At 57.5% G+C, this 22,560-nt stretch overlaps 9 protein-coding genes across 9 annotated transcripts; 3 read left to right on the forward strand and 6 right to left on the reverse strand.

Moving 5' to 3' along the window:
• Positions 1-446: 446 nt before the first annotated feature.
• On the reverse strand, positions 447-3,312 carry SCHCODRAFT_02671089 (kinesin with motor region at N-terminus; the record flags this gene model as incomplete). The annotated part of the gene is made up of 14 exons (XM_003028633.2): positions 447-780; positions 830-961; positions 1,011-1,106; positions 1,158-1,785; positions 1,835-2,021; positions 2,071-2,169; positions 2,217-2,269; positions 2,320-2,432; positions 2,489-2,589; positions 2,641-2,754; positions 2,803-2,864; positions 2,930-2,966; positions 3,014-3,104; positions 3,161-3,312. The coding sequence occupies 14 exons, from the start codon at positions 3,310-3,312 to the stop codon at positions 447-449; spliced, it is 2,199 nt and encodes a 732-aa protein (XP_003028679.1).
• Positions 3,313-5,865: 2,553 nt separating this feature from the next.
• SCHCODRAFT_02636865 (uncharacterized protein) lies at positions 5,866-6,432 on the forward strand. The gene is made up of 2 exons (XM_050345939.1): positions 5,866-6,147; positions 6,194-6,432. Exons 1-2 carry the CDS (start codon positions 6,081-6,083, stop codon positions 6,310-6,312), a joined length of 186 nt encoding a protein of 61 aa, XP_050198514.1. The 5' UTR covers positions 5,866-6,080; the 3' UTR covers positions 6,313-6,432.
• An 876-nt stretch (positions 6,433-7,308) lies between these two features.
• On the reverse strand, positions 7,309-8,626 carry SCHCODRAFT_02636867 (uncharacterized protein). The gene is made up of 3 exons (XM_003028632.2): positions 8,432-8,626; positions 7,777-8,363; positions 7,309-7,716 (listed from the first exon to the last, which is right to left on the reverse strand). Exons 2-3 carry the CDS (start codon positions 8,259-8,261, stop codon positions 7,467-7,469), a joined length of 735 nt encoding a protein of 244 aa, XP_003028678.2. The 5' UTR covers positions 8,262-8,363; positions 8,432-8,626; the 3' UTR covers positions 7,309-7,466.
• A 227-nt stretch (positions 8,627-8,853) lies between these two features.
• On the forward strand, positions 8,854-10,038 carry SCHCODRAFT_02636872 (60S ribosomal protein L10). Its single transcript, XM_003028935.2, has 5 exons — positions 8,854-9,178; positions 9,228-9,358; positions 9,410-9,517; positions 9,573-9,818; positions 9,868-10,038. The coding sequence occupies exons 1-5, from the start codon at positions 9,089-9,091 to the stop codon at positions 9,944-9,946; spliced, it is 654 nt and encodes a 217-aa protein (XP_003028981.1). The 5' UTR covers positions 8,854-9,088; the 3' UTR covers positions 9,947-10,038.
• A 643-nt stretch (positions 10,039-10,681) lies between these two features.
• SCHCODRAFT_02751591 (uncharacterized protein) lies at positions 10,682-12,277 on the reverse strand. Its single transcript, XM_003028631.3, has 3 exons — positions 11,889-12,277; positions 11,746-11,837; positions 10,682-11,693 (listed from the first exon to the last, which is right to left on the reverse strand). Exons 1-3 carry the CDS (start codon positions 12,244-12,246, stop codon positions 10,791-10,793), a joined length of 1,353 nt encoding a protein of 450 aa, XP_003028677.1. The 5' UTR covers positions 12,247-12,277; the 3' UTR covers positions 10,682-10,790.
• A 439-nt stretch (positions 12,278-12,716) lies between these two features.
• On the reverse strand, positions 12,717-15,478 carry SCHCODRAFT_02712453 (uncharacterized protein; the record flags this gene model as incomplete). The annotated part of the gene is made up of 6 exons (XM_003028630.3): positions 15,020-15,478; positions 14,463-14,964; positions 14,109-14,402; positions 13,386-14,046; positions 12,990-13,337; positions 12,717-12,932 (listed from the first exon to the last, which is right to left on the reverse strand). The coding sequence occupies exons 1-6, from the start codon at positions 15,258-15,260 to the stop codon at positions 12,717-12,719; spliced, it is 2,262 nt and encodes a 753-aa protein (XP_003028676.1). The 5' UTR covers positions 15,261-15,478.
• A 177-nt stretch (positions 15,479-15,655) lies between these two features.
• Positions 15,656-17,606, reverse strand: SCHCODRAFT_02512030 (Formyltransferase; the record flags this gene model as incomplete). Its single annotated transcript, XM_003028629.2, has 7 exons — positions 15,656-15,901; positions 15,943-16,125; positions 16,176-16,277; positions 16,330-16,586; positions 16,766-16,852; positions 17,152-17,226; positions 17,426-17,606. The coding sequence occupies 7 exons, from the start codon at positions 17,604-17,606 to the stop codon at positions 15,656-15,658; spliced, it is 1,131 nt and encodes a 376-aa protein (XP_003028675.2).
• Positions 17,607-17,804: 198 nt separating this feature from the next.
• On the forward strand, positions 17,805-18,592 carry SCHCODRAFT_02636891 (mitochondrial 54S ribosomal protein YmL39). Its single transcript, XM_003028934.3, has 3 exons — positions 17,805-17,885; positions 17,943-18,049; positions 18,178-18,592. The coding sequence occupies exons 1-3, from the start codon at positions 17,863-17,865 to the stop codon at positions 18,222-18,224; spliced, it is 177 nt and encodes a 58-aa protein (XP_003028980.2). The 5' UTR covers positions 17,805-17,862; the 3' UTR covers positions 18,225-18,592.
• Positions 18,593-18,751: 159 nt separating this feature from the next.
• SCHCODRAFT_02551352 (HCP-like protein) lies at positions 18,752-22,487 on the reverse strand. The gene is made up of 9 exons (XM_003028628.3): positions 22,258-22,487; positions 21,712-22,205; positions 20,929-21,658; positions 20,763-20,883; positions 20,467-20,701; positions 20,281-20,410; positions 20,105-20,229; positions 19,891-20,054; positions 18,752-19,838 (listed from the first exon to the last, which is right to left on the reverse strand). The coding sequence occupies exons 1-9, from the start codon at positions 22,296-22,298 to the stop codon at positions 19,149-19,151; spliced, it is 2,730 nt and encodes a 909-aa protein (XP_003028674.1). The 5' UTR covers positions 22,299-22,487; the 3' UTR covers positions 18,752-19,148.
• Between the last annotated feature and the right edge of the window lie 73 nt (positions 22,488-22,560).

Here is a 22,560-nt window from a genome sequence, read left to right on the forward strand (position 1 = left end):
CCGGCCCCTCTCGTATTTCATCGGCAATTTCTCGTCACTTGCTCGGTGCGGCGTCCTAGGGAATAGAAGTCACAAAGAACAGAAGAGCCATACAGCTCTTCAAAGCCGTTCAAAGAGGGTCGTTTCGGCGATATTACCATTCTAGGAAGGCATTGATACAGATTAGGAAACGTACCTGACGGTCTGGAAGATGTCCCTCAACTTACCCACAGCTTGCTGGGTCGAGATCTACATCAAACTCTGAACCCAACAATCCAGCGGAACAACTCGAATTACATCCTAGGCTCTAATCTGCGAAACTGATAACGACAGTCCGTGGAGCATTTGGGGCAATCCCACTGCTCGGAGAAAACATGGAGGGCGGAAATGCGACGGCGAAAGCGGGAAGAACATAAGTACAGGATAACCATAATGTTACATGCATGAGAGGGGAAGAACGATGAAGCCTAGGCGGCCTTGGCCTGCTGCCGCTTGCTTCGCCTCGCCCGCGGCACATAGTCGTCATCGTCGTCAGCGGCGACGGCCATCCCACGCTGTCGCTTCTGCGGCGTCTCCGCGTACTCCTCCTCGCCCTCCTCTGGTGACCGCTTGCGCTTCGGCGAGCTCCCCTGATTGGTTATCTCGTTCCCAAAGCGCTTCGACCGTCCGCTGCCCTTCTCCGCGGAGTCATCCCCCTCGTCCTCCTCCTCCTCGCTGCGTCTCCGGCGCTTCTTCTTCGGAGAGCGGTCCGCCTCCCCCGCCCTGCTCTTGTTCTTCAGCTTGTACTCTGTGTCCAATATTCTGCGAAATTACCGCATCAGAACAAGGTTGCACTGCGAACAAAGGTCACCGGTTGGCAGCGAGTTGGTGGAGAAATACACGAATAACGAAAAGTATCCACCTGTCTCTGAGCTTGTCGTTGTCCGGCGCGTAGGTCTGCGCCTTACGGTAAAGCGCAAGCGCATTGTCGAGGTCATCCATACTGGAGCGTGGTCAGTCCCTGTCCGACAGTTCCCAAGCCGAGCACGTACCTCTCGTATTGCCGAGCCATGTAGAGGTAGGCGCGGCAGGTGGTCTTGCGCTGCATCGGAGTCAGCTCGTCATACAACGAGTTGTTCTTGCTGCGCCTTCAAGACCCGTCAGCCAATGCTCAGAGAAGGAGGACGTCGTCAACGGACAGCTCGGCCTCCAGGTTGTCCAACCGGGCGATCAAGTCCTGATTGGCATAGTCCGACGACGCCAGCATAGCCGCAATGTCAGGCGGTAGCACATCCGGCTGCTCCGACTTGACCGTGCTCTCCCGCGTGCGCGACCGCTCCATGGAGTATTCCCGCTCTTGCCTGCGCTCCTCCTCAAGCTCGCGCACACGCCGCTCGAGCTCCCGATTCTCAGCCTCCTTCGGTGCGACGAGCTTCGCGACCTCGGCCTGGATCATCTGCTGGATCTGTCGAGCTGTTCGGCACACATGACGTTCATCCTCGACCACCAGCCATACCTGGGTGTTCAAGTTCGGCGGCAGCGCCGTATTCGACGGTCGCTGCACACGACCAGTCAGCCGCTTCTCGCCCGATGTATCTTCCGTCTTGATCACTGGATGTCTGTTCGACTCCAACGCCAGCATCGACGCGCGCGGCACCTTAGGCAGCATCGACGGACGACCATGGTGAATAGGAGGCCTGCTGTCGTGACTGCCATTATTGATAGTAGCGCCGCCGTTGATGGCTTGCACGACCGTCGTCGCCGGTTTGGCAGCCGTGGGCTGAAGGGTCAGAGCGGCGAAGTGGGGCTTCGGAAGAGGTTTCGTTTCTAGGGCACTGTCAACTGTGCAGAGACCGGGAAATATCAATGTGCATACCTCGCTCGTTGATGGTGACCTTGTTCTCAATGTCGCGCGCCTTGGCTGCGAAGTTGAGCGTGTTTAGGGTATCCTTCCTGAACTTGGCGCCCGGGGCGATGTTGCAAATCAGTAAGCCCATGGACGAACCGCCTAAGGCGTCTTGCAAGACGCGAGTGAGTTTGGAGTCTCGGTACGGTATGCGGCTCTGCAACGACGTCAGCGAGGGAGAAATAGCGCGCCAGGATCATCCTTACTTCGCCCCGATTGAGCGCATCAATGACCTTGCCCAGGGTGCTCAGCGACTTGTTGATGGCGGAGGACTCAATCAAGCGGTTGGCATCGTTGCCGGTATGCTAAACATTGTCAGACAACCACCAAGGAACTATCGCAGCATCCATACCTTGTTGTTCTCCGACCCGGCCAAGTCGACGAGGTTCACTGTCCCAGTAAGCGCTATAATAACGGTCAGCACAACAGGCAGGAAGGAGAAGAACGCCACCTACTCTTGCCGGACGCGGGGTCTACTATATCGATGTGCAAGGAAAGAATGGCGTGAGAACGAGAGGAATGACTGTTGAGCTTAGTCGAGCCAACGGAACGCTGATTTGATGCACGCCTGTGATTCGAAGTCAGCTTCCATGGGCTTCTGGAGACGACAACGCTGTCACGCACTGGTATATCGTATGAAATTCCTGTTCGGTGCTGATACGCTTCCTTGAGAGCTTCGGTACAAGCACCTTACCCTCGAACTCGCGGACTTCCAGTTTGGGAGCCTGGTGTGCATAGTTAGACGGCATGGTCTTCAATAGCAACGTGCGACGTACAAGCTCCCGATTAGGCACGAGCAGATCGTAGACTTCATCCTTGTATATTTCCATATATTGCATGTTCATGGATATGTTCGCGTCGGCGCGGCTATCCATCATATAGCACAGTTTCTGGGATGGAATAAGGGTTTGGTTGGAAAACATGAGGGATCCACGCACCTCCACGACACGCTTGATGACTCCGGGCTGCTCAGCAGTGCCTTGGATAGTGTGCGTCTTGCCTTATCGCAAAAGAGCCGATCAGCGGTGGTTACGGTGGTTATGGTTGCGGTGGGCAGATACATACCTGACGAGGTGACACCATACGCGAAAATGGTGATAGTCTGGGGACAATGAGTAGAGGAGCGATGTGTAGGGTGTTGTAACGCACGATCCCATCGAAGAGAAAGGGGAGCATGGGCTCTATATCGTTGTTAAAGATGTCTTCCTGTCGAGAATCGGCACCGTAGCAGTTCGTGAACCTATCGCATAGTTACAGGTTAGCGATCTATCGTCCCCTCAAAGACAGGTCACGCACTTAAACTGCTTGGATGCCTTGTTCCCGTCATTCATGTATACGTGTATTGAGCCGCCGCTGCCACTATTCTGGACCACAACACTCCCGTCGTCTATCTCGTGCGGCAACGCTGGCCGCACGCGCGCGATGATGCCAATCTTCGCGGACGCCATCTTCTAGTCTTGAGGATATAACGGCGGCCTGGCGCCTACCGAAAAGACGGTGCAAAACCGTGTTGGAATCGGAGTGACGGAGGAGGACAAGGTACCTGCAGTGTCACGTTCGCGTTACGTTGATGCGTGACCACCGCGTCCGTGATCGCGACGCGTCGATGCGCTTTGTTTCCCGCCAAAAACAAGTCCTTTCGCTTGTCTCCCTGAACTTGTTATCTGGACGAAAACCCTCAAGGAATATTAATATGTATCTCTCCGTTCGCTCTCCAGACCTGTGGGTAGGCCAACAACGCTTTGTGCCATAACTCAGAACTGCATTGAAGACATCAATCGTGAAGTCCTTCGAGCTGCATCATTATTTGGCTCCAAACTCTGGTGCTACCCGCTCTGCGACTTTCTGTACTCATAGGACGACTGAGGCACCATGACGATACCAGCGGGTGGGACTAAACTGTCGAGTAAGCGCAACCTTTCCTGTGACCTCCAATGGCTGGAAGCATTCTCTACATCTGTCCAACATTGGCCGAGCTGCCATTGCCTCATGCTCGCTGCCGTCGGGTCTCTTCTTAGCTGTACACGCCGCGCTTTAAAGACATATCCGTCGACCCCAGGCTCAGAAGAAGCGCGAAAACATCGCGGAGGCTCGTCCTCTGCGCAAGGGTGGCTCGCCATCGTTTCGTTCCAGTACACCCCTAGCTATGGCAAGGCTCAAGAACGCACACTCTTTTCTCCTTCACTTAAACTCAGCTGATGTCAATGGAGAGATTGTCTCACCGACGGCGCGGACGCCACTTCGCCACTCACAAGTCTCCCGAGCGCTCGTTCAGGTTTCACTACGTGCCTCTCCGAGTAGACGCCGTCACTATTGACGCTGCCTGGTACCGAAATATCTGCGGTCCGCAGCGGTCCACCTCTCATATTCCCAGCTCGGGCCTTCGACTTCGTGCGTGCTTCCTCAGAATGCTCGCCTTCCCCTTCTTCCTTGATCCCCAGGACATCATACCCTATACTTAGTCACGATGAATCTTCTCTTACGACTCTCGACCTCGACGACGAGAATCCCCGAAGTCCGGCCCCATAGCAAGTACACAATCTGTTCCCCGGCGGTCCTTCGCTCATTTTCCCGAGTCGGAAGCGGCGTTCCTCGCAAATAACTCTCCCCTTCACTGGTGCGTCGCGATACTGACGAAGCGGACCCGTCATTCGAAGCTACGCAGGGTGCTCAATGAAGATGGACATCGCCGAGGTTTGCGGCGCCTTCATCGATGGTCAGGGCGACTGCGGTCAGCGTCTATCAAGGCCTAACTCAGCCAAAGGAGTGGTACTCCGAGGTCGCTTCTTAGGGCGGCTATCCTCTTCTAGCGCAGTGTACCTTTCTGCGACTACAAGTACATGTTGCGATACGCCTGCTGTAGGCTATCTGAAACTCAGATGCATCCCCGAAGTAGTCACAAAGGGCTTACCAAGGCAGCGAGCCGTGAACTTGTCTTACCCGGCAACTTTCGGGACGCCTTCCCACGGTTGAACTTCTACTCCTGCGTGGAGCGCGCATCGTTCGACTGAGGGTACAGTTGGGGACAGCCAAAGTCGACAATTCGTGTCGGAGCATCAAATAATTTATCCGACGGGAATCTGAGCTCAGAAATGAACTCAGAAGGGCTCAAAAGCCCCAAAAACGATTTTTCCGCGATTTTAGGACCACTTTTCGGGGGTGGCCAATTTTTGGGCCAGTTTCAACGGTGTTCGGCAAGTGCCGACAGCGCCAAAAGTAAGAAAAGCTTGTCGATATGAAGCGTGGACTATACCCATGCCGCGCCAGCTTGCTGAAGTTAGCTCGCGAGCAAGGTGCGGACCATCCCCGGCTACCATCACTGTAACGATGGTGTGACAGACATGCATAACGTCACGCATTTTTATTATTCTGAGCGCTTTTCGGCATTGCTCCGGTAACTTTACGACCGCGTAAACGGACGGACATGAGCGAAAGGCGTTCAAAAACCATTTTTTCTTGAATTTAGGGGCGGAAATGAGGGGTGGCCAATATTTTGGGCCCCCTCGGCCAATAAATCGCGATTTGTGGGCCAACGGCAGAGCCGTTCGGTCTGAAATTTATTTAGGTTACCCCCTCGTTGAAAGGCGTCGTTTTCCGCAAAGTCCGAAGTTTTCCGGCAGAGCACCCAAAATTGTCGACTTTGGCTGTCCACAACTGTAATCGGTACACTGTGCGCCCAAAACCGGGTTACGTTCACCCGAACTTTCACCCATAAATACAGTTGATATCTCTCGGAATACGGCTCAAATTCACCCTGTGTCACCCGGAAAATGGGTGACTGGCCACGGGTGAATGTGTGGTTGAATTTGGGTTGAATACACACCGACTTTCGGGTGAATTAATCTGGTGAAGGTCGGGTACCTACAACCCGAACTCCTAGGCGTGATTCACCCAAAACCGAGCTGATATCAGCACCCGAAAGACTAGTGATTCTGGTCCTTGTTATCTCACTAGGTTCCCTGGTTGTACTCATTGCGGAACGGGCTTCACGCACTTGATTGAAGGGAGAAATCATATTATTGCATACTGTATTCACAAGGACTACTACTACAATGTACCACGACAAAAGACACGGCATGAACAGACGTGTGCCTACGACAAGGGACGAGGGCAGGGAGCTGGCCGCGAAAGGGCTGTCATCGAGTCGATCGTTGCGTTAGGCAGGGGGAGACCTGTTGGCGGGGAAAGGGCATGGCGCTGGACAGAGCCTGTTAAAATGCGGCGCATGACGAAGGTACACACAGGATCGACGGCGACCTGGTTCCGCGGTGTACAGAACGCGGCTACGACGACGTAAGCTCAGGTCGGTGGGCTGTGTCAGTGACGCACCTGGTATCGCAATACATAGCGCCAGTGCGCTGGAGGGTGTCGATGTCGCGACAGCAGACCAGTACCGCGTCGCAGCAATCCGAATGGCGAACCTCGCGCGCGTCGTACGCGCGTTATAGAGCGGTGTGCGGCTTGCGGGTCGGGTCTATGCTTGATGGCGGCCAGTGTCAGTAAGAGGGAGGAGTACGGGGCACAATATTGTGTGCGATGCGAGACCTGCTGGAGGTCGTGGTCGTCGGGGATGATGGTACAAGAGAAGACGGACTTAGCAATTTCACGGAGCCACGTCACGCCGAGACGCGCTGTCACACGCGTGATAGATCACGGTTGAACTCACTTCTGGATGTCCTGGCGCTTTATGCTCCGTTGTCAAGGTGGAATTAGGGATCTTCTTCACATATCTCAAGTCTTACTCCAGCCAAGCCTCTTGTCTTCTCTCGTAGATCTGCATTAACCTACGTTTTTGCAGATTTCTGGATTTATCCTGCTTTGGGCACCTTGTAAGACGGTCACAACGCTTATGAATGCGCCCAAGGAGCATCTGTAGCATGAAAAATACCATCGAAAACTGATTAGCAGACGAAATATACACTCAGAACCTCTCGAAGGATCCTATGATATCATATACTCGGACACAGCACCCCATAGCGAGCGGGTCGAGAAGCAGATGACTGTGGCACATCGGAGTGATGATATATACCCCAAACTGCCCAGTAACAAGCAATACAGCGTTTGAAAGGCGTGATTCGGGGACAAAACTCCTCAAATCAAAATCACCTAGCTGTAACCGTACCGCCACCCAAAAACCACCCGGAAAACTTGGCATTCAGTGCATCAACCAGATCTCCTGGTAGTCGTAGGGTGAATGTAACCCGGTCTCGGGTGCACAGTGGTAGTTTTCTCCTCTCTTCCCGTCCTTTACGTGTCGTTGCTAGGTGTCGTTCCCTCGAAGATTGCAATCCTCTTCAGGAGCTATGGCGGGGACAGATTTTCCTGATAGAAATTCGCCTACGCCCATCTTGTCGCCCTGGCCCTCGATACCAGCGGCCTCTCCGATACACACGGCATCGTACCCTCGGCCTGTCCTCGGTCTTCATCTCTAGACAAATTCGGCGAGTTTTCTGGCAGGCAAGAGCCTGCCGCGGGGCCCGAGCAAGTACAAGCGGAACGGCCGCCCGCGCGCTCGACACACGCATCATCCTCGAGTCTGACATCAGGGCTGCAGCAATCAATACATATCCTTCGTATGTACCCTCATCGCATGTAGCCCTCCCTATCGCCCTCCTAGGCCGAACATCTCCACCACCTCCGTCAACTGCTCGCACGGCGGGTCGCCCTCCAGTCCAGGGCATTCGTGGCCCGTCTCAATCGCGTCGAAATCGATGATGTGCACCTTGAAGTCGTCCGGGCCGGACACAGTCCCGTCGGGGCGAAGAGGTTCGAGGACGATATTGCGTTCGGCGAGGTCGCGGTGGACAACGCCTGCGTCGTGGAGTTCTTGTAGTGCGAGTAAAATCTGGCGTCTGATTGGAAAAGGGGGACGTCAGTGTCGAAAGGCTCGTTGATTAGGTTGAATCGCGCACCTGACGAGGTCGGGCAGTTGAGGAAAAGCTACAGGCGGTGGCGTCCCGACGTACGACAGGACGAGAGCACCTATTAATGGTGGCTCGTCGGCGCGCGCAGGCTGGTCGGAGACGAATAGACCATAGCAAATTGGTACAAGGCCACCCTGCAATGACTGCAGGTGTCTCGAGTACGCGATGTATTCCGCTGCTAGCCCGGAGACAAGGTCATCGCGCAGTGCCATCTTCAGCACGTATTCTCGTGATGGGTCATCTTTGGCCGAAGCAAGGAAGATAGGTGAGTCTGATGCATAGTCGCTGCCACCAAGAGTGGACACGACAACCAGCTCGGCGGGGAGCGCGTTCTTATCGTGAGGACGCGTTGAAAGAGGCCTTGCGTGAGCCTCATGTTGTAGCGCATCGCCGTATGCAGCAAGTGCAAGTGTCGGATGTTCCCAACCCGGCCATTGTGACCGAGGAGGAAAGTGAAGTGTCAAGACATCCATCAGGAACGTTCACTCGTACCCGAGTAAACGTGGGTGTTTGAGTGAATTGAGGTACTGCTTGTGCAATAGGCGTGACGGAGTGTCGCTGAGATGATTCCACTACTAGGCGCTCTTCAGCTCGTCGAACCTCCTCACATCACCCCGTCTGACCCTGTAGTAAATCTGCTCACCAGTAAGCCTTATCGTCAAGAGCAGCCTCTGCTGAGCCTGCAGGCGGGACCGAGAAAAGGCCGGTCCGAAAATACCGCCAAAAACATCAAGTTGAACACCGTGACCAAAGTCCAAAAATCATGACTTGGCAGCAACCAGCCGCCCTCGCTTATTCCCCGTCTAGACTAGGCGAACTATGTCCTGTTCGTGTTCAAGCACAGCGTCAAACAGACTCAGTTGCAGTCGTCGGAGGTTGCGGAGGATGACCAGGGTCTTGGTAAGGGGCCGACTGAGTAATGTGTGACGTGACTGAGGTGACACGCGTTACAGTACAAGAGAAACGGCCTCGTCGCCGTCGAGCCATCTTCAACGCCCCCCAACACTGTGAGTATTGCTGCTCCTGCTCCGTACGACGTCGATCTGTTATTCACGACGATGGGATGCTCTCTCGGGACGCTCATGCGAAAAATCCGACTCTGAATGGCTGGATTGGCTCGCATGGGCCGGATGACGTTTGGGAGGAGCTCTGCCCTTTCGATCGTCCTTCTCCTCAGACGTTCACGCTTCATTCCGAGCTTTGAGCGTCCTCTGCCCCTATCGTCGAGCTCTACATCCTTTGCCCTGGCTACAATCTCGCTCTGCACATTTATCTGACCTGATTACAAAGATCGGACAAGATGGGTCGCCGTCCCGCTCGCTGCTACCGTTACTGCAAGAACAAGCCCTACCCGAAGAGTAGGTACAACCGTGGTGTCCCGGATCCGAAGGTGCGTTATACTCGCCTACTGCACGAGAACCTGAAATAACCCGGCGCAGATTCGCATCTTCGATCTCGGTCGCAAGCGTGCCTCTGTGGACGAGTTCCCCTTCTGCTGCCATCTTGTCTCCGATGAGTACGAGCAGTTGAGCTCGGAGGCGCTCGAAGCCGCCCGTATTTGCGCCAACAAGTGCGTTTCGCCATCGCTATTCGTACTTCCTTGCTGACCCATCCTCCCCAGGTACGTCACGAAGACCTCCGGCAAGGACTCCTTCCACTTGCGTGTCCGCGTTCACCCCTTCCACGTCATCCGCATCAACAAGATGTTGTCTTGCGCTGGTGCCGATCGGTGCGTTAGCAATTCTCTTCGTCAGCGAGCTCCGCTGACAAACCGGCCATTACAGTCTGCAGACCGGTATGCGTGGTGCCTGGGGTAAGCCGTACGGCACGGTCGCCCGTGTCAACATCGGCCAGATCATCCTTTCCATCCGCTGCAAGGAGGCCAACGCCCCCGTCATCATGGAGGCCCTCCGCCGCGCCCGTTACAAGTTCCCCGGCCGCCAAAAGATCATCGTCTCCAAGAAGTGGGGCTTCACCAACGTCAACAAGGAGCAGTACCAGGCCCTCAAGGCTGAGGGCCGTGTCTTGCAGTATGTGTTCCTGCCTTTTCACCTGGCATCGTGCTGACGAGCTCTATAGGGATGGTGCCTACGTACAGTTCATCCGGCCGAAGGGCCCTCTTATGCAGAACCTCAAGAACCAGCTCCGCGCTCAGTAGAGTGTGTTGATGCTCGGTCCTTCATGTATATGCATCTGCATTGTATCTCTTATGCTATGACGTCTGCACGCCGCTGCATTGAGTGAGTTCGAGTGAGTGAGAATCGTCTTTCCCATTTTCCCTTGAGCATCGCATGCTGTCCATTAGAGTGTGTCTGTTCAGTAATTTATTCTGAGTCTAGTCCCTATCTCGTCTCATCTCCCTCAAATGATTTACTCAGGAGTTTACAGAAAAGTGAAAGATGTTACCAAGATGCGGGCCTTGGAGCAGACGTTGTCGTACAGCTGAGCGCGCGCTAGCACCTAATCAGCGCTCAAATGTGCTTCGACTCCCAAATGATTTACGAAGAACCCCCGACAATGTACGAAGTCGCACAAGTAAATTACTCAAACTTCTGTGAAGATCGAAAGAAATTACTGAACAGACACACTCTATTGTGTGATTACGTCTTCGCTAATTTCGGTGACCCTACCATTGGGCCCGCTTCTATATTCACTACATCATCCTTGCTTCCTGTGGATGATGGTTAGGGGAAAGGGAGCGGAGATTGACTTGTTGGATCCCTATTCTATGTCTGCTCTGTTGCTTTGCGCACTCGGTGGGCGGGTGAAAACGTACATATCATACAGTATTATTGTGTTCTCGTAATCATTGCTTTCGGAATAGTCGTGCAATGCAATATCAGAGAATTGCCTCTTCATCGAGTTTCGGTCATTTCTAGCATGGAATGTCTTTCTCGACTCGTTCATGTCACCCTCAATTGTGGAAGTACTGGGATCACAAGCGGATGCTTGCATTAGTAGACCAGTACACTATGTCTATCAACCTCTACTTAAACACGTATCTACGCGACAGGCGTCGCAGGCATCTCCGCATCCTGCACCCTCCCCGCCGCCTCCTCTTCCCGCAAATACCGGTTCCACTCCCCCGCCTCGCACATCCCCGCATCCACCGCCGTCTTCAAGCGCGCGTCCCTCTCGCGCTTCGCGTACAGCCGATGGTGCTTCCAGTACGTGCTCGCGTGCCACGGGGCCGTGCCCTGCATGAGATAGCGGTACGCCTCCTCCTTGTTCGGGAACACGGGCTTCAGACCCTCGACGGTCTCGAAGAAGGCGGCCATGTGACACGCGTACTTGAAGGGGAAGGCGGAGCGCGGGGTGCGCGGCCAGGTTGCGAGCTCGGGGAGCGGATGACCTGGGGGCATGGTGACGGGCGCCAGAATCGGAGGTGGGGCGGCGGGCTGCGTGGGTGTTGACGAGGAGGAGAGGGGAATGCTGAACGATGCGGCGGACGAGATGCTGGATATTGGCGGTAAAGAAGTACATGTCGACGCGTGAGACGACGCTTGGGGATGCGTCGGCACAGGCGTGTCTGGGGCCGAATGACCAGGCGACGGCGCAGGCGTCGCAGGATACTTCGGCTGCTTCACCACTGGCGCAGTCTTTTGCGGTATCGGAGGAGCCGAAGCCGAATCCGTGGTCACATCGCTCGTTCGAGGCCGTTTGCGCGAATTCGCAGGCGCGTCGCGTCGAGGTAGACCGCGTATGTGGACCGTCGGCTGGTCAGGCGAGATGCGCAGCGGTTCCGGGGTTGTCGTCCAGCAGTTCGCGGTCGAGTCGAAGTAGGAGTAGACACCTAGGGAGATGTCTAGACCGTATGTAGCTTGGAACGTCCGCGACTGAGATTCTGGGTGGAAAAGGCCAGATTCTGGAAAGGCAAACTCAAACTGACACGGCTTGTCTTCGTCCTGTGATCACTCAATATGCCGATTCTAGAAAGACGCGTAGGGAAGTACGCACCGGCGGCCAGAAGTGTACCCTCAACTTTGCAGGAGGGGACTGCATAGGCGCTCTCTCAGCACCCCTTGACGCGTGCAGGGGTACATTCTGTACTGAGATCACGTTCAATGAAATCCCCTCGCTCCTGAACGATCATGGCGCACCTTGCACGAACGCCAATCTCCTGCAATCATCCCCGTCCCCTATCGTCTCCCCATTAAGACAGTGTAGCGCCAGCCGCGCGACTGCAAAGAACTGTGTGCCGTCCACTATCCCCCCACTAGGCGCAACAGAGCTCATGATCGTCGCCACCTTGTCATGGGGGAACGCCGGGCATAGCTTGCCCAGAAGCCATGCGCAGAGCCCGCTGGCGTCAAGCTCCGCGGCGACAGCAAAGTCCTTGTCATCTCTTGCCGAGCCCTCCGGCAACCGGTAGTCGGTAAGAAGCGCGAGAGTTGCCGTGAAGTAATCATACTCAGCGTCAGAGAGCGCGCTTGAGTGCAGGCGCAGCGGACGCGACATGGTGTCCGCGAACGGGAGAGACGAGCATCCCGGGTTTTGCCGGTGGACTTCACGGCTTCACGAAAGACTCGCGTGTCAAGGGTCTGGGCAAAGTCAATTATCGAGGCTAACTGCTAGGTGCGAGGGGGTCAATGAGGTGTCGCTGGAGGGTAGGGGAAGAGAAGAGACTGAGAGAGGAACGGAGAGAGTAAGGTAACTGTACGCTGCTGCTGAGTAGTATGCACTAGGACCTGGCGTGTATGGCAGGCTGAAGACTATTATCGTAGGTCGAACGGTACCGATCCGCATTCTGAGCGAGGAGAAAGCGCGTTGCATGGGCATGTCGATTGGTTCAGCACTGTGGCAAATACAACAGGTAATGTACAAATGCAGGCAGCCCTGGTCGTGGGGATATCATGTCGACGGGGAATAGATATGCTACAATAATTAGTCGAATCGGGGAGTAGAGGTTGTTGGGCCCGGAGTCGGGGCTACGATTCTCGTACCGATCGTGAGGGGTCGTGATTGTTCGTCGCTTGTTTGTGCGTTGTTATATGTGCTTGTCGTGTATCTTCATATGGGGTGTCGCTGGGCGGTTCCGCATAATATTCGTGTGCTCGAGGCGGGTGGTCGTTTCGTGTCGTGCCGGAGTCTGGGGAACCTCTGGAACGTCCGTTCGTGGTCGTTGGAAAGGCGACGCTGGACAGCTGGAAAAAGAGCACGTCAGACAATTTCTGGAAATTAAACAGACGGCTGATACTCACTCGTCCTGCTGTCTCATTGCCGGCAATTGTTTCGCTCTGTGCAAGCTCGGAGAGAGTCGCTGCAGGTGGCCATTGGGGGCCTGCACGGGAGGAAGCCCTTGCTATGATTGTCGCAGGACTTCCTGGGTCGGATTGGGCGGCGTCAAGGTCGACGTCGATGCTCAAGTCGTTAGGCGGTCGCAACACCCTCATCTTGGATGCACTGTCCGGTACTTCGCTGGAGCTATGCGTAGAAGGTTCGTGGAGCTCCAGCGAATGTTCGTCTTCGGGTCCGTTCTTCACACGCAATTTGTAGAGCTCTTGCTCGAGGAAGCGATGCCCCTCCGACGACGCGGACGGTGTCTGCGCCTGCCATGAATTTAGCCTCCAGCGAAATTAATCCGACAGCCAACATACCGCCTGAACATGCTGGGCCACCGCGGGAGGCAGCACCCTCGCCGGAGTTGCCGGCGAGCTCGTCTTCGAGCGCAGGCTCCCTTGACTCTCCCCTCCCCAGTCCGCCCCCTCCTGCCCCGGGCCGACGTACCCGAGCGCATCATGCATCCCTGCGGCCTCATCAGCGCTCCCACCCCCGCATCGATAATCAGCCCGCAACTGACCTCTCGGCGCCTCCGCCGTGTCCGGGCTCGCCTTCTCCGCCGCACGCGACCCGTGCGAGCTCGCCTGCTCGACACGCCCGAGCCACGCGTGGATCGACTTCTCCTTCTGCGAGTTGCGCCGCGAGGGCAGGACGGGCGGGATGACCGGCGGCGAGCTGAAGTGCCCGTGCCCGCTCGTCGGCGAGCGCGGCGGGGGCGGGGGCCGCGGGGACATCGTGCGCGACGCGACATACTGCGTGAGGACGCGCTCGCGCCAGCGGCGGTCCATTAAATCCCCGTACCGCGCGAACGTCTGTACGACGAGCACGAAATAAAGCGCGCCGACCGCGAGGACGGCCGAGATGATGATCCGCGGCGCTAGCGCTTGCGCGAACGACGCCGTCGGCCCCGTACGCTCGTCGGCCGTCCCCGCCCGCCAGACGAAGGTCATGATGGAGACGAGAAATAAGATTATGGACCTTCGGCGCGGACGAATCAGCTTCGCGTACGTGGAGATTAAAAACCCATCAAACCCGCTCACCAGGACAGCCAGACAGCGGGCATGGCCAGCATGACCCAGACGTTCCACACGATATTCGTCGTCGTCTGCCGCGCCTCCTGCTCGTCCGTCAGTTTCAACACCGGGACACGTAACCGGGGACCCACATCCGCCCAGCCCGACGCCTTGTGCATGGCCTTCATCGACCCGAAACGGATAATGTACAGGCACCCGTAGAGCAGCGACATCAGCGTGCACACCAGCGCAAGCAGCGCCGTCGTGCGCACGACGGGGTCCGCGGCGGCGGCATCGATTTGCAGGATGGTAAGAACCGCGCTAAGGGGGAGCGATATCAGGCTTCCGCGCACGCGCGCCAAGGACGGAGCGAGGACGTACGACGTAAGGAGCGCGGAGACGACGTTCAGCGTCTTCCACTCCTTCAGCAGGTTCTCGACGAAGTGCTCCCAGGACGACTTGAACTGGAGGAGCGTGACCGAGACCTTCTCGTCTGGTTGGGGTTCGTACTGCCAGATGCCTGGGGGTGCGGCCTCGGGGTGCCTTCCCCATTGACTGACACGCGCGACGGCCATCCTGTCGATGTCCCGCTGGCTGAGATCTGCGTTCTCGAAGACACGGGCGACGCGGGAGAAATATAGGGCTGGAAGGCGGAGAAGGAGGCATAGGTAGAGCATCGTGGGGATAGTCTGAAAGAGGTAGGCAGTAATGTTGTGAAATGTGCTCTCGAGAGGCATCGAGATATTCAAGCGGCTCTTCTCTGGGGTCTTCTCGTCGACAGGAGGAGGCCCTGGTGTCGTGCGCTCAGGTTCGGAAATTTCTTCAGGCATGGCATCGCCGCCAGAGTATGCGGAGGATGAGGAAGAACGGGACCCAGAGGACTCTTTGAGGGCATCAAGTGTTAGCAGTGGTCGAGGAAGTATAGTTCATTCACGCACCTTCGTACTCGTGCGAAGACCGCTGGGATGGGGGAACTTCAATGACAGGGGGAGGCGAGTCATGGCGAAGATGCGGGGTAAAGCGCCTCATCTCCGCCAGTACCGAGCCCTGTTCAATATCCCCCGGAGAGGGACGCGGGGCCCAACGTCCGCGACGCGTTCGGAAGGGATCGACCGCGACGAAGGGCGCGTCGGGATCCCGATCGTCATCGTATCTCGCGTCGAGGCCGTGTCGTTCCATGGCAAGCAGAATATGTACAGCGAACGGTCAAGTCGTGAGTGAATCTTGGCGGGGAAGAAGGGGGAAAAGCAACGGGAAATTGCGGCGAGGAAGAGCAGGAGAAATCAAGCGAGCGCCAAATTGATGTGGCCGAGGTTCGGCGCTACGCCTCGTGTATGCAACATGTATCACCGTCATATCTGGATGAGAAGCAGATGGATAGAGGCCATCTTGAATGGAGAACCGGCACTCTCATGTTGACATTGGCATGGGAGAAGCTAACCAAGGTGCGCACAACGCGAGGCCCGACGAGGGGGCGCCTTCGCACGCGATCACGTGCAAATCTTCAACAGAAGCCTCCCCGGAACGTGCGCTCGGCGTTGGCCGACTACTATCTCCCATCTTAGCGCCCGCGCCTACACCGTCCTGGGCCGGCTCAGGCGCACACATCTGTCCGCAACCATGCCCAGGCTCTGCGCTCCATTCCACCAGTCCACCGCGCCCACCTGCGCCTTGTCCTGCATCTTCGCCTCCCGCGCGCCCAGCACCGATCCGCCCGCGCACCGCACCAGTATCCGCCGCCCCGGCTTGTGCAGCATCGCGCCCCCCGCCTCGCGCGTCAGGAACGCCGGCGCCTCCGCCTCCACCGAGAGCCCGTGCAGCTGCAGCGTGCGCCCGTCGGGCAGCCCGGCAATCAAGGCACGCTGATAACCTCGTCAGCCACGTCGTCGCGCGCGCGCCGATGACGAACCTGGTGCCCGATCGCACGTTGCAGGCGGACAATGTCCTCTGCGGACATGCGCGCAAAGTCCAGCATCGCGTCCGCCGCCTGGATAAGGGGCGCGCGCGGCGCGCTTACGTCCTCCGCCTGCGCGATGGATGACGCCTGATAGCCTGTCAGGCGGGCGCAGAGATGACCGGGGAAACGCGCCGTACCGTACCCCGCATCTTCTCGCGCAATACTCGCACCAGAAGACGCCCCCCTACGTCGCCGAGCAAGTCTCGCATCGTCGCGAAATCTGCATCCGGGGGTATTGCCTATAATCTCCGTGAGACGAGCACTACCCAGATAGTAGCACAACCCACTTACCAACTCCTCCCTCCCCCACACCGCCCCCGCATCCACCTTGCGCAACATCTCAATCACGCAAACCGCCGTCTCCCTCTCTCCCGCCATCAGCATATGCTGAATCGGCGCAGGCCCGCGATACGCAGGCAACGGCGAAGGATGCACGTTCAGGCGATTATGTGGCGGGAAGGCGGCGAGCATTCGTTGAGGGATGATGCGTCCGAAAGAAGCGGTGAGTAGCATATGAGAAGAGGGTGCGGCTTGAGAAGTGGGTGCATCTGGGGAAGATGGTCCATCTGCGCCTGACGTCGGGGCCGCGAACGGGGCAGGAAGCTAGAGGGTAGATCAGTACATGGTTTATTAACGCAGGTGACGCGCAGGGAGGTCATGAGCATGTCAATCAAGGCAGTCATGGGCAAGGCCCTCGAGTAAATTCACGCTAAGCTGATCACGATACTCACATCCCAAGTCTTGAACTCCGGCTTCGCGTGCGGGATCTCGTAAATAGGCACGTCCAGAGACTGGCCTAGCGTCTTCAGCGGGGCTGCAGAGTTAGTAGTTTGTGGGGATGGGGGGGGGGGGGGGGGGGGCAGGCGAGGTTTGTGGGGAATGGGAGGTTTGTGGGGAGGGTGAGGTTTGTGGGGGTGGCGAACGGAGCGGGTGGTCAACATGAGAGCAGGACAAGCAGTCATCGCAAGAGCGAGACAAGCGGTCAACATCAGAGCACGGTCAGCAGTGAGCATCAGAGCAGAACAAGCGGTCAACATCAGAGCAAGGCGAACGATTGATATTAGAAAGCAAGCAGTCAGCATCATCATCTGACGGGTCGCGGGACCGACGTACAGACAGACAGCTGCGAGCCGCGCCTGCCCACATGCTCGTCTGGGTGGGTGGCGATATGCAGCTCTTGCCAGACGTCTGTGAGGCGCGTTAGTGGGATGTATATGGAAATTCAAGGGGAACAGTCGTATGAGACAATAGACAGACGCAAAGGAGGATTAGCGGATATGATGGAGAGTTAGCAGACACGATACAGAGTTAGCAGACACAATGGAGGATGGATAGGTGCGTTGATGAACGAACAGGCGCAGGGAAGGGTGCGCCACAATATACCTACCTTTCGCATCGTGCAAGTGTTTGAAGACAGAGCAGGAGAACTCGTCTCGGCCCATGTAGAGTATCTTGAATGGCTCGGTAGCATTTCCGGTGGTGATGAACCGCTGAGGTCCTAGGAGACGTCGCCTCCGGGGCGCACGACGGAGCGTAGAGCTCGAAGAGATGGCACGAGTGAGCACCATGACGTCTGGACGAAATAAGCGAGCGATCCGAAAGCAGAGGTCCAGGTCAGCTATTCCTTCGAGGTTTCCAAAGGGTCCCTTCGTCCCAATTTCTGTCTAGGTGAAGTAGAAGTCGAAGTTCAAGTTCAACACCGCGATCGGCGCCGGGAACGCGCTCGCAACACCGGCCCGATTTCCCGCGCCATGTTTTCGGAGGCCGCATCCCTTGTCCCCAAAGGTCGTGGTACGGTATCGGACTGACCCGTAGTCGCACGCGATGGCGCCGAAGAGCAAAGCCAGGTGCGTCTCATTGTCAAATCTCTGTGCTGATCACTCATTCTACCACCTCCACATCAGGACGCTCATCGTCCGCCTCATCTCCACCGCCCAGACGGGCTTTTTCTACACGAAAGTGCGCCCACGGCTGGGCCCGCGCCTCTCCGCCGTCAAGTACGACCCCGTCGGTGCGTCGCGCGAATCCTTCTACTTACGCTCCCACTAATTGTCATCATGCAACCCTCCTCACTCACCACGCACTCTCTCGCTCGCTATGCACTTCTCTCACTCCTCTCGCACCCTTCCCCACCTACAGTGAAGTCCAGGGTACTCTTCGTCGAGAGCAAGAAGACGAAGAAGTAGGGTACCTGAGGCTCGCACGTCTATGGACCCCGCGCACCTATAGACGCCGATACCCTACTCTCTGGCGCGGCGCCTGGCGTATGCACGCTTGCATGGTTGTAGAAGAGGGAGCCCTCGCCTGGCTGAAGAAGATATTATATCTACGCCGCGCAAGGAGCGACTTTACTACACACACCCCAATCTAACCAGTACCCTGGCCTTACAGCGCCTTCATATGCAATGAACATGCGCCGCGCTAGCATTCACCGCTCCCTGAACCCCAGACTAGAGATCACCTGCTCAGCTTTCTCGTTTGCATCCCGTCGACGAAGCCCAGGTAACCCCACCACTGATCCCTGAAAGACACGGCAGGATAGTCGTCTGCGAACCCTGGTCCCCTGCAAATGCAAGGAAGTCTGCCACAGGTGGCTTCAAAAGCCTCCGGTTCATGAAAGACGGTGCCAGTCATGTCGCCTCTAATCCCTACGTTCTTCCCACATCTAGTTTGTCCCCTTCTCTTGATTTGAGCCCTGCACACGTCCTTCGTAGAATCGGTCAAAGCATATTACGACCCGTGGAGGTCAACTTCAAGCCAAAGATCCTCCTTAAATGTGCTTGGGATGTTTGTACATTTTCGTCACGGACGGTAATTATCTGCGTGTGTAGGTATGTGTAAGGTAAGCGCCCTCGAGAAGGGCATGAGTTGCTTGAATTCCAAGGCAGAAGATCGGTATCCACCCATCCACCATCCAAAGAGCGTGTCGTGTCGAGGAGAAGAACAAAGGATATACAGCGAAAATTAGAGCGTCGGGGGTCGGTTGCGGCGAGGTGAGTCGACAACCCTTCTGCGACTGGGACGCTAGAGAAGAGGACAGAGGCACCAGCGAATCGTCCTCGTCCTCGGCGCCTCTACTCGTCGCAAACACGCCAATCTGCATCCTCCACTCACATGATGTGGCACTCCTTATCCTCCGCCCTCGCCCCCTGGAAGCCCATCTCCGCGAATGTCTGCGGCCCCGGCTTGGGCTTCGGCTTCTGCGCCTCGCTCGCCCCCGTATCAATTGCCCCGCTCGCCTTCCGCGCCCCCGGCACCGTGCCCGGGTCCGTTAGCTGGAAGCGCGCCGCGCCCGGGTTGTACTGCGGCTGGGCGCCCGGCGTACCAGGCGTCCCCGGCATGGCCAACGGCGTCCCCGGCGCGCTCGCGTTATACGGCTGCGGGCTACTCGCGTGCGAGCTCGGCGGCGAGTTCACGGGGCGCGGCGCCGGAATCGACGGTTGCGGGCTCGCGGGGTAGCCGCCGCTGCCCGGAAAGACCTGCCCCACGCCCGTGCCCACCGAGGGCCCGCTCGCCACCGACCCCGAGTACCCGCTGGCGGGGATGCTGTTCTTGCGGACGCTCTCGATGATGCGACCGCTGGACCCAGCGGTGGGCGGCGGGCGCTGTCCTCGGCCGCCGCCTTGCTGCTGCTGCTGCGCGGTGGCGGCGTCGGAGCGCTGCTTCGCCTGAGTGCGCTTCCGCACGAGCTTGGTCTCGGTGATGGTGTCGTGCTCTTGCCTAGTAAGACCGGAGCCGCCGCCGGGCTTGGAGAGGGCGGCCAGGCGCTCGGCAGCGTCTGTGTTGCCAGCCTTCTCAGCCTATGTTGTGATGTGAGGAGTTGGCGATGGGCAAATCATTTGTGGCACGCACCCTAGCATACCACATCCGCGCCTCGTCAAGGTCCTTCTTGCCCCTCTGACCGATGCCAACTTCCGCGTAGTAGCCCAACGCGAACATCGCACTCGGAAGGCCCTTCTGGGCGGCCTTCCGTGCGAAAGTGTATGCCAAAGCCTCATCCTTAGCAAACCCTTGACCTACTCACAGTCAGTTGGTTGCACGGGACACATTGCATATCCGCGCTTACCATTCCCGACATCCCCACTCCCGCACAAGAACCACTTGCTCAGTGCCATGTCCGCCTCCACCTCGCCCTTCTGCGAGGCGAGCGAGTAGTACTGCACTGACAACAAGGGGTCGAAGGGGAAGACGCTGAATTACCGTCAGCTGCAATTCATTGGAACTATATCAAGCAGCACATACTTTGGCGGGTTCGCGAATTCGTAGCAGTGCCCGAGCTTGTAGAGCGCAGGCGGAAAGTGAACATACGCGCTCCGCTCCAGCATCTTCTTCGCATCCTGCTGGCACCTGTATTCCAGCTCCGCCTTCGGCCCTGAGCAGAAAGGATCAGTCTTGCTTGCTTAATCACGTCGACGAGGAACTATTTACCCCCAGGCACCTGCGCACTGTCGCTTGTCGGTGGCGGCAAGAACGGCAAGAACGCCGTATGCGGCAGCTGTTGAGGAAGCTGCGAGAACTCCCCCAGCAGCAGTAGCGCATACACATACGCCGGCTGCGGACACATGAGCGATGTCAGCATCGCCGAGCGGTGTAGCAGCGGCACGCCCGCGCTCGGGTTCGCCGGCAGTCCGAGCTGGCCCAAAAGGTGTGCCATCGCAAGGCGCTGCAGGGTGGAGCAGCTGTTAGTTGCGGCGTCCCACCAGCGAGGTAGCGTGGACACTCACGTAGAGGCATGCCTCATCCTCAGCGCGCGCGCCGCGCTCGAAGCAGTCCTTCGCTCGCGACTCGTCGTTGAACGCCTCGTAGTCGCGCCCGAGGCGGAACCACGCTTTAGGCTGCCCGTTCCTGCGCAGTAGATTAGTTAGGGTCTCGCATGCCGAAAATACGCACTTCGCTGCCATCTCGAACTCACGGAACGCGCTGCGCGGGTTATGTTTAGCGAGTGAGGGGAACGCGCCGCTCGCGGAGAGCATTGCACGGTGGAACAGCGCTTCCGCCACGGGCGGCGTGATGGGCTGCGTCTGCATCGCAGCGAGGCGATTGATGATGTCGACAGAGGCAATGAGCAGGGTCTGCAGGTCGTCGTTCTCGAGCGTGATCATGCCCGAGTTGCTCTGCAGGAGTGCGGGGTACTCCTGTGCGAGGAGGATGAAGACGTCGCGCACGAACGCCATCTGCAGTGCCGGGTCGTGTGTCGGCTGCGACACTGTCGGCATTGCGGCGAGCAGCGTCGGGATAGACGGCAGCGGCATAGTGATCTGCAGCAACCCATCCTTCCCGACCACGTTCCGTGGCGGAGAGGGTACTCTCGGCTGAGGAACCGGCGCGTCGTAAATGGCCGACGTGACACGTTGAGGAGCCCGCGGCGCCTGCGGCTCGAAGGACAGGTTCTGCATTGACTGAACAAGCGGCGCGTTCTGCTGCATGCTCGCGGATACAGTCGGGAAGGCGGGTGGAGAGAGAGGCGAAGTGGTTTGTGGCGGAGGCGGAGGACGACCCTGTACACCAGCCCATGGAGTCCATTCGCCTTGAGGCGGCGGCGGCGGCGGGCCGGGCTGGTTAGGGTAGGGTTGGGGTGGATAGGACGGCATGGCGAAGCCAGGGGTATAATTCAGGGAACCTGGGTGAGGTAAGTCAGCCGCGCTCGCGTACTCGTACATGCTCCCAACGCACCACTCGACATAACTGACGGCTGAGGCGACTTGTGACGCATTGTATCATCCAGAGTTTGGGCCATCTGTGGATGGGCGTGGTGAATGAGCGGTTTGCGGACGGCCTGAACTTGGGAGATGGGGGCGGGCGCGCTGCGAGTAGATACAATCGAAACGGGCGACGCGGATTGGAAGCGGGGAGGGATGCATATGTACGGCTCTTGCATAGGATATGTAGAATAGCGAGAACTCGGGAATATAGCGCCGACGGGGGTGGAAGCCATGATTAAGGTAGGAACCGTAAGGACAGTGGGTGGAAGTGAAGTGGACGACGGGACGGTGGTAGTCGCGGACAAGAAGCGACGGAATGACGTGAAGAAATTTCTGGCGAATGTGATACGCACGTTGGCAGGGAGCTGTGGGTCGTACTTTGTTGGCACGGGAGATGCGATCGAAGTATGGCGCCCGATCGACGGAGGAGGTGGGGGAGGTGGTGGCGGGACTGGCGGAGGCGAGCTTTGGGTTCCCTCTCAGCTCGATGCCCTCCTGGTACTTCCTTCGCGCTCACCTATATCCGTAGGGTCTCGGAGGGACAGGGGGACCGCTCATTCGCGCTCTTGGCTCTCAATCACAGCGTGCTTCTCGCGTGCGTCGAATATTGATGAGGCGCGCCACACTTTACGCGATGAGCGGGGTACAGCGCGTCGATGGATCTGGCGGCCCTTGGAGAGGATGGGCCTGGGAACTCGGGAACTCTGAGGAACGACGATGGATGTTCGGAACAAGCAAGGCTCAGCCCCAAGACTGAATCGATTCCCATCAGGACAGCATTCTGCACGTGAGGCAGACCTATGTTCGACGTGCAACGTTG

The sequence above is a fragment of the Schizophyllum commune genome (assembly GCF_000143185.2).
Source record: "Schizophyllum commune H4-8 unplaced genomic scaffold SCHCOscaffold_10, whole genome shotgun sequence".
Taxonomy (NCBI): domain Eukaryota; kingdom Fungi; phylum Basidiomycota; class Agaricomycetes; order Agaricales; family Schizophyllaceae; genus Schizophyllum; species Schizophyllum commune.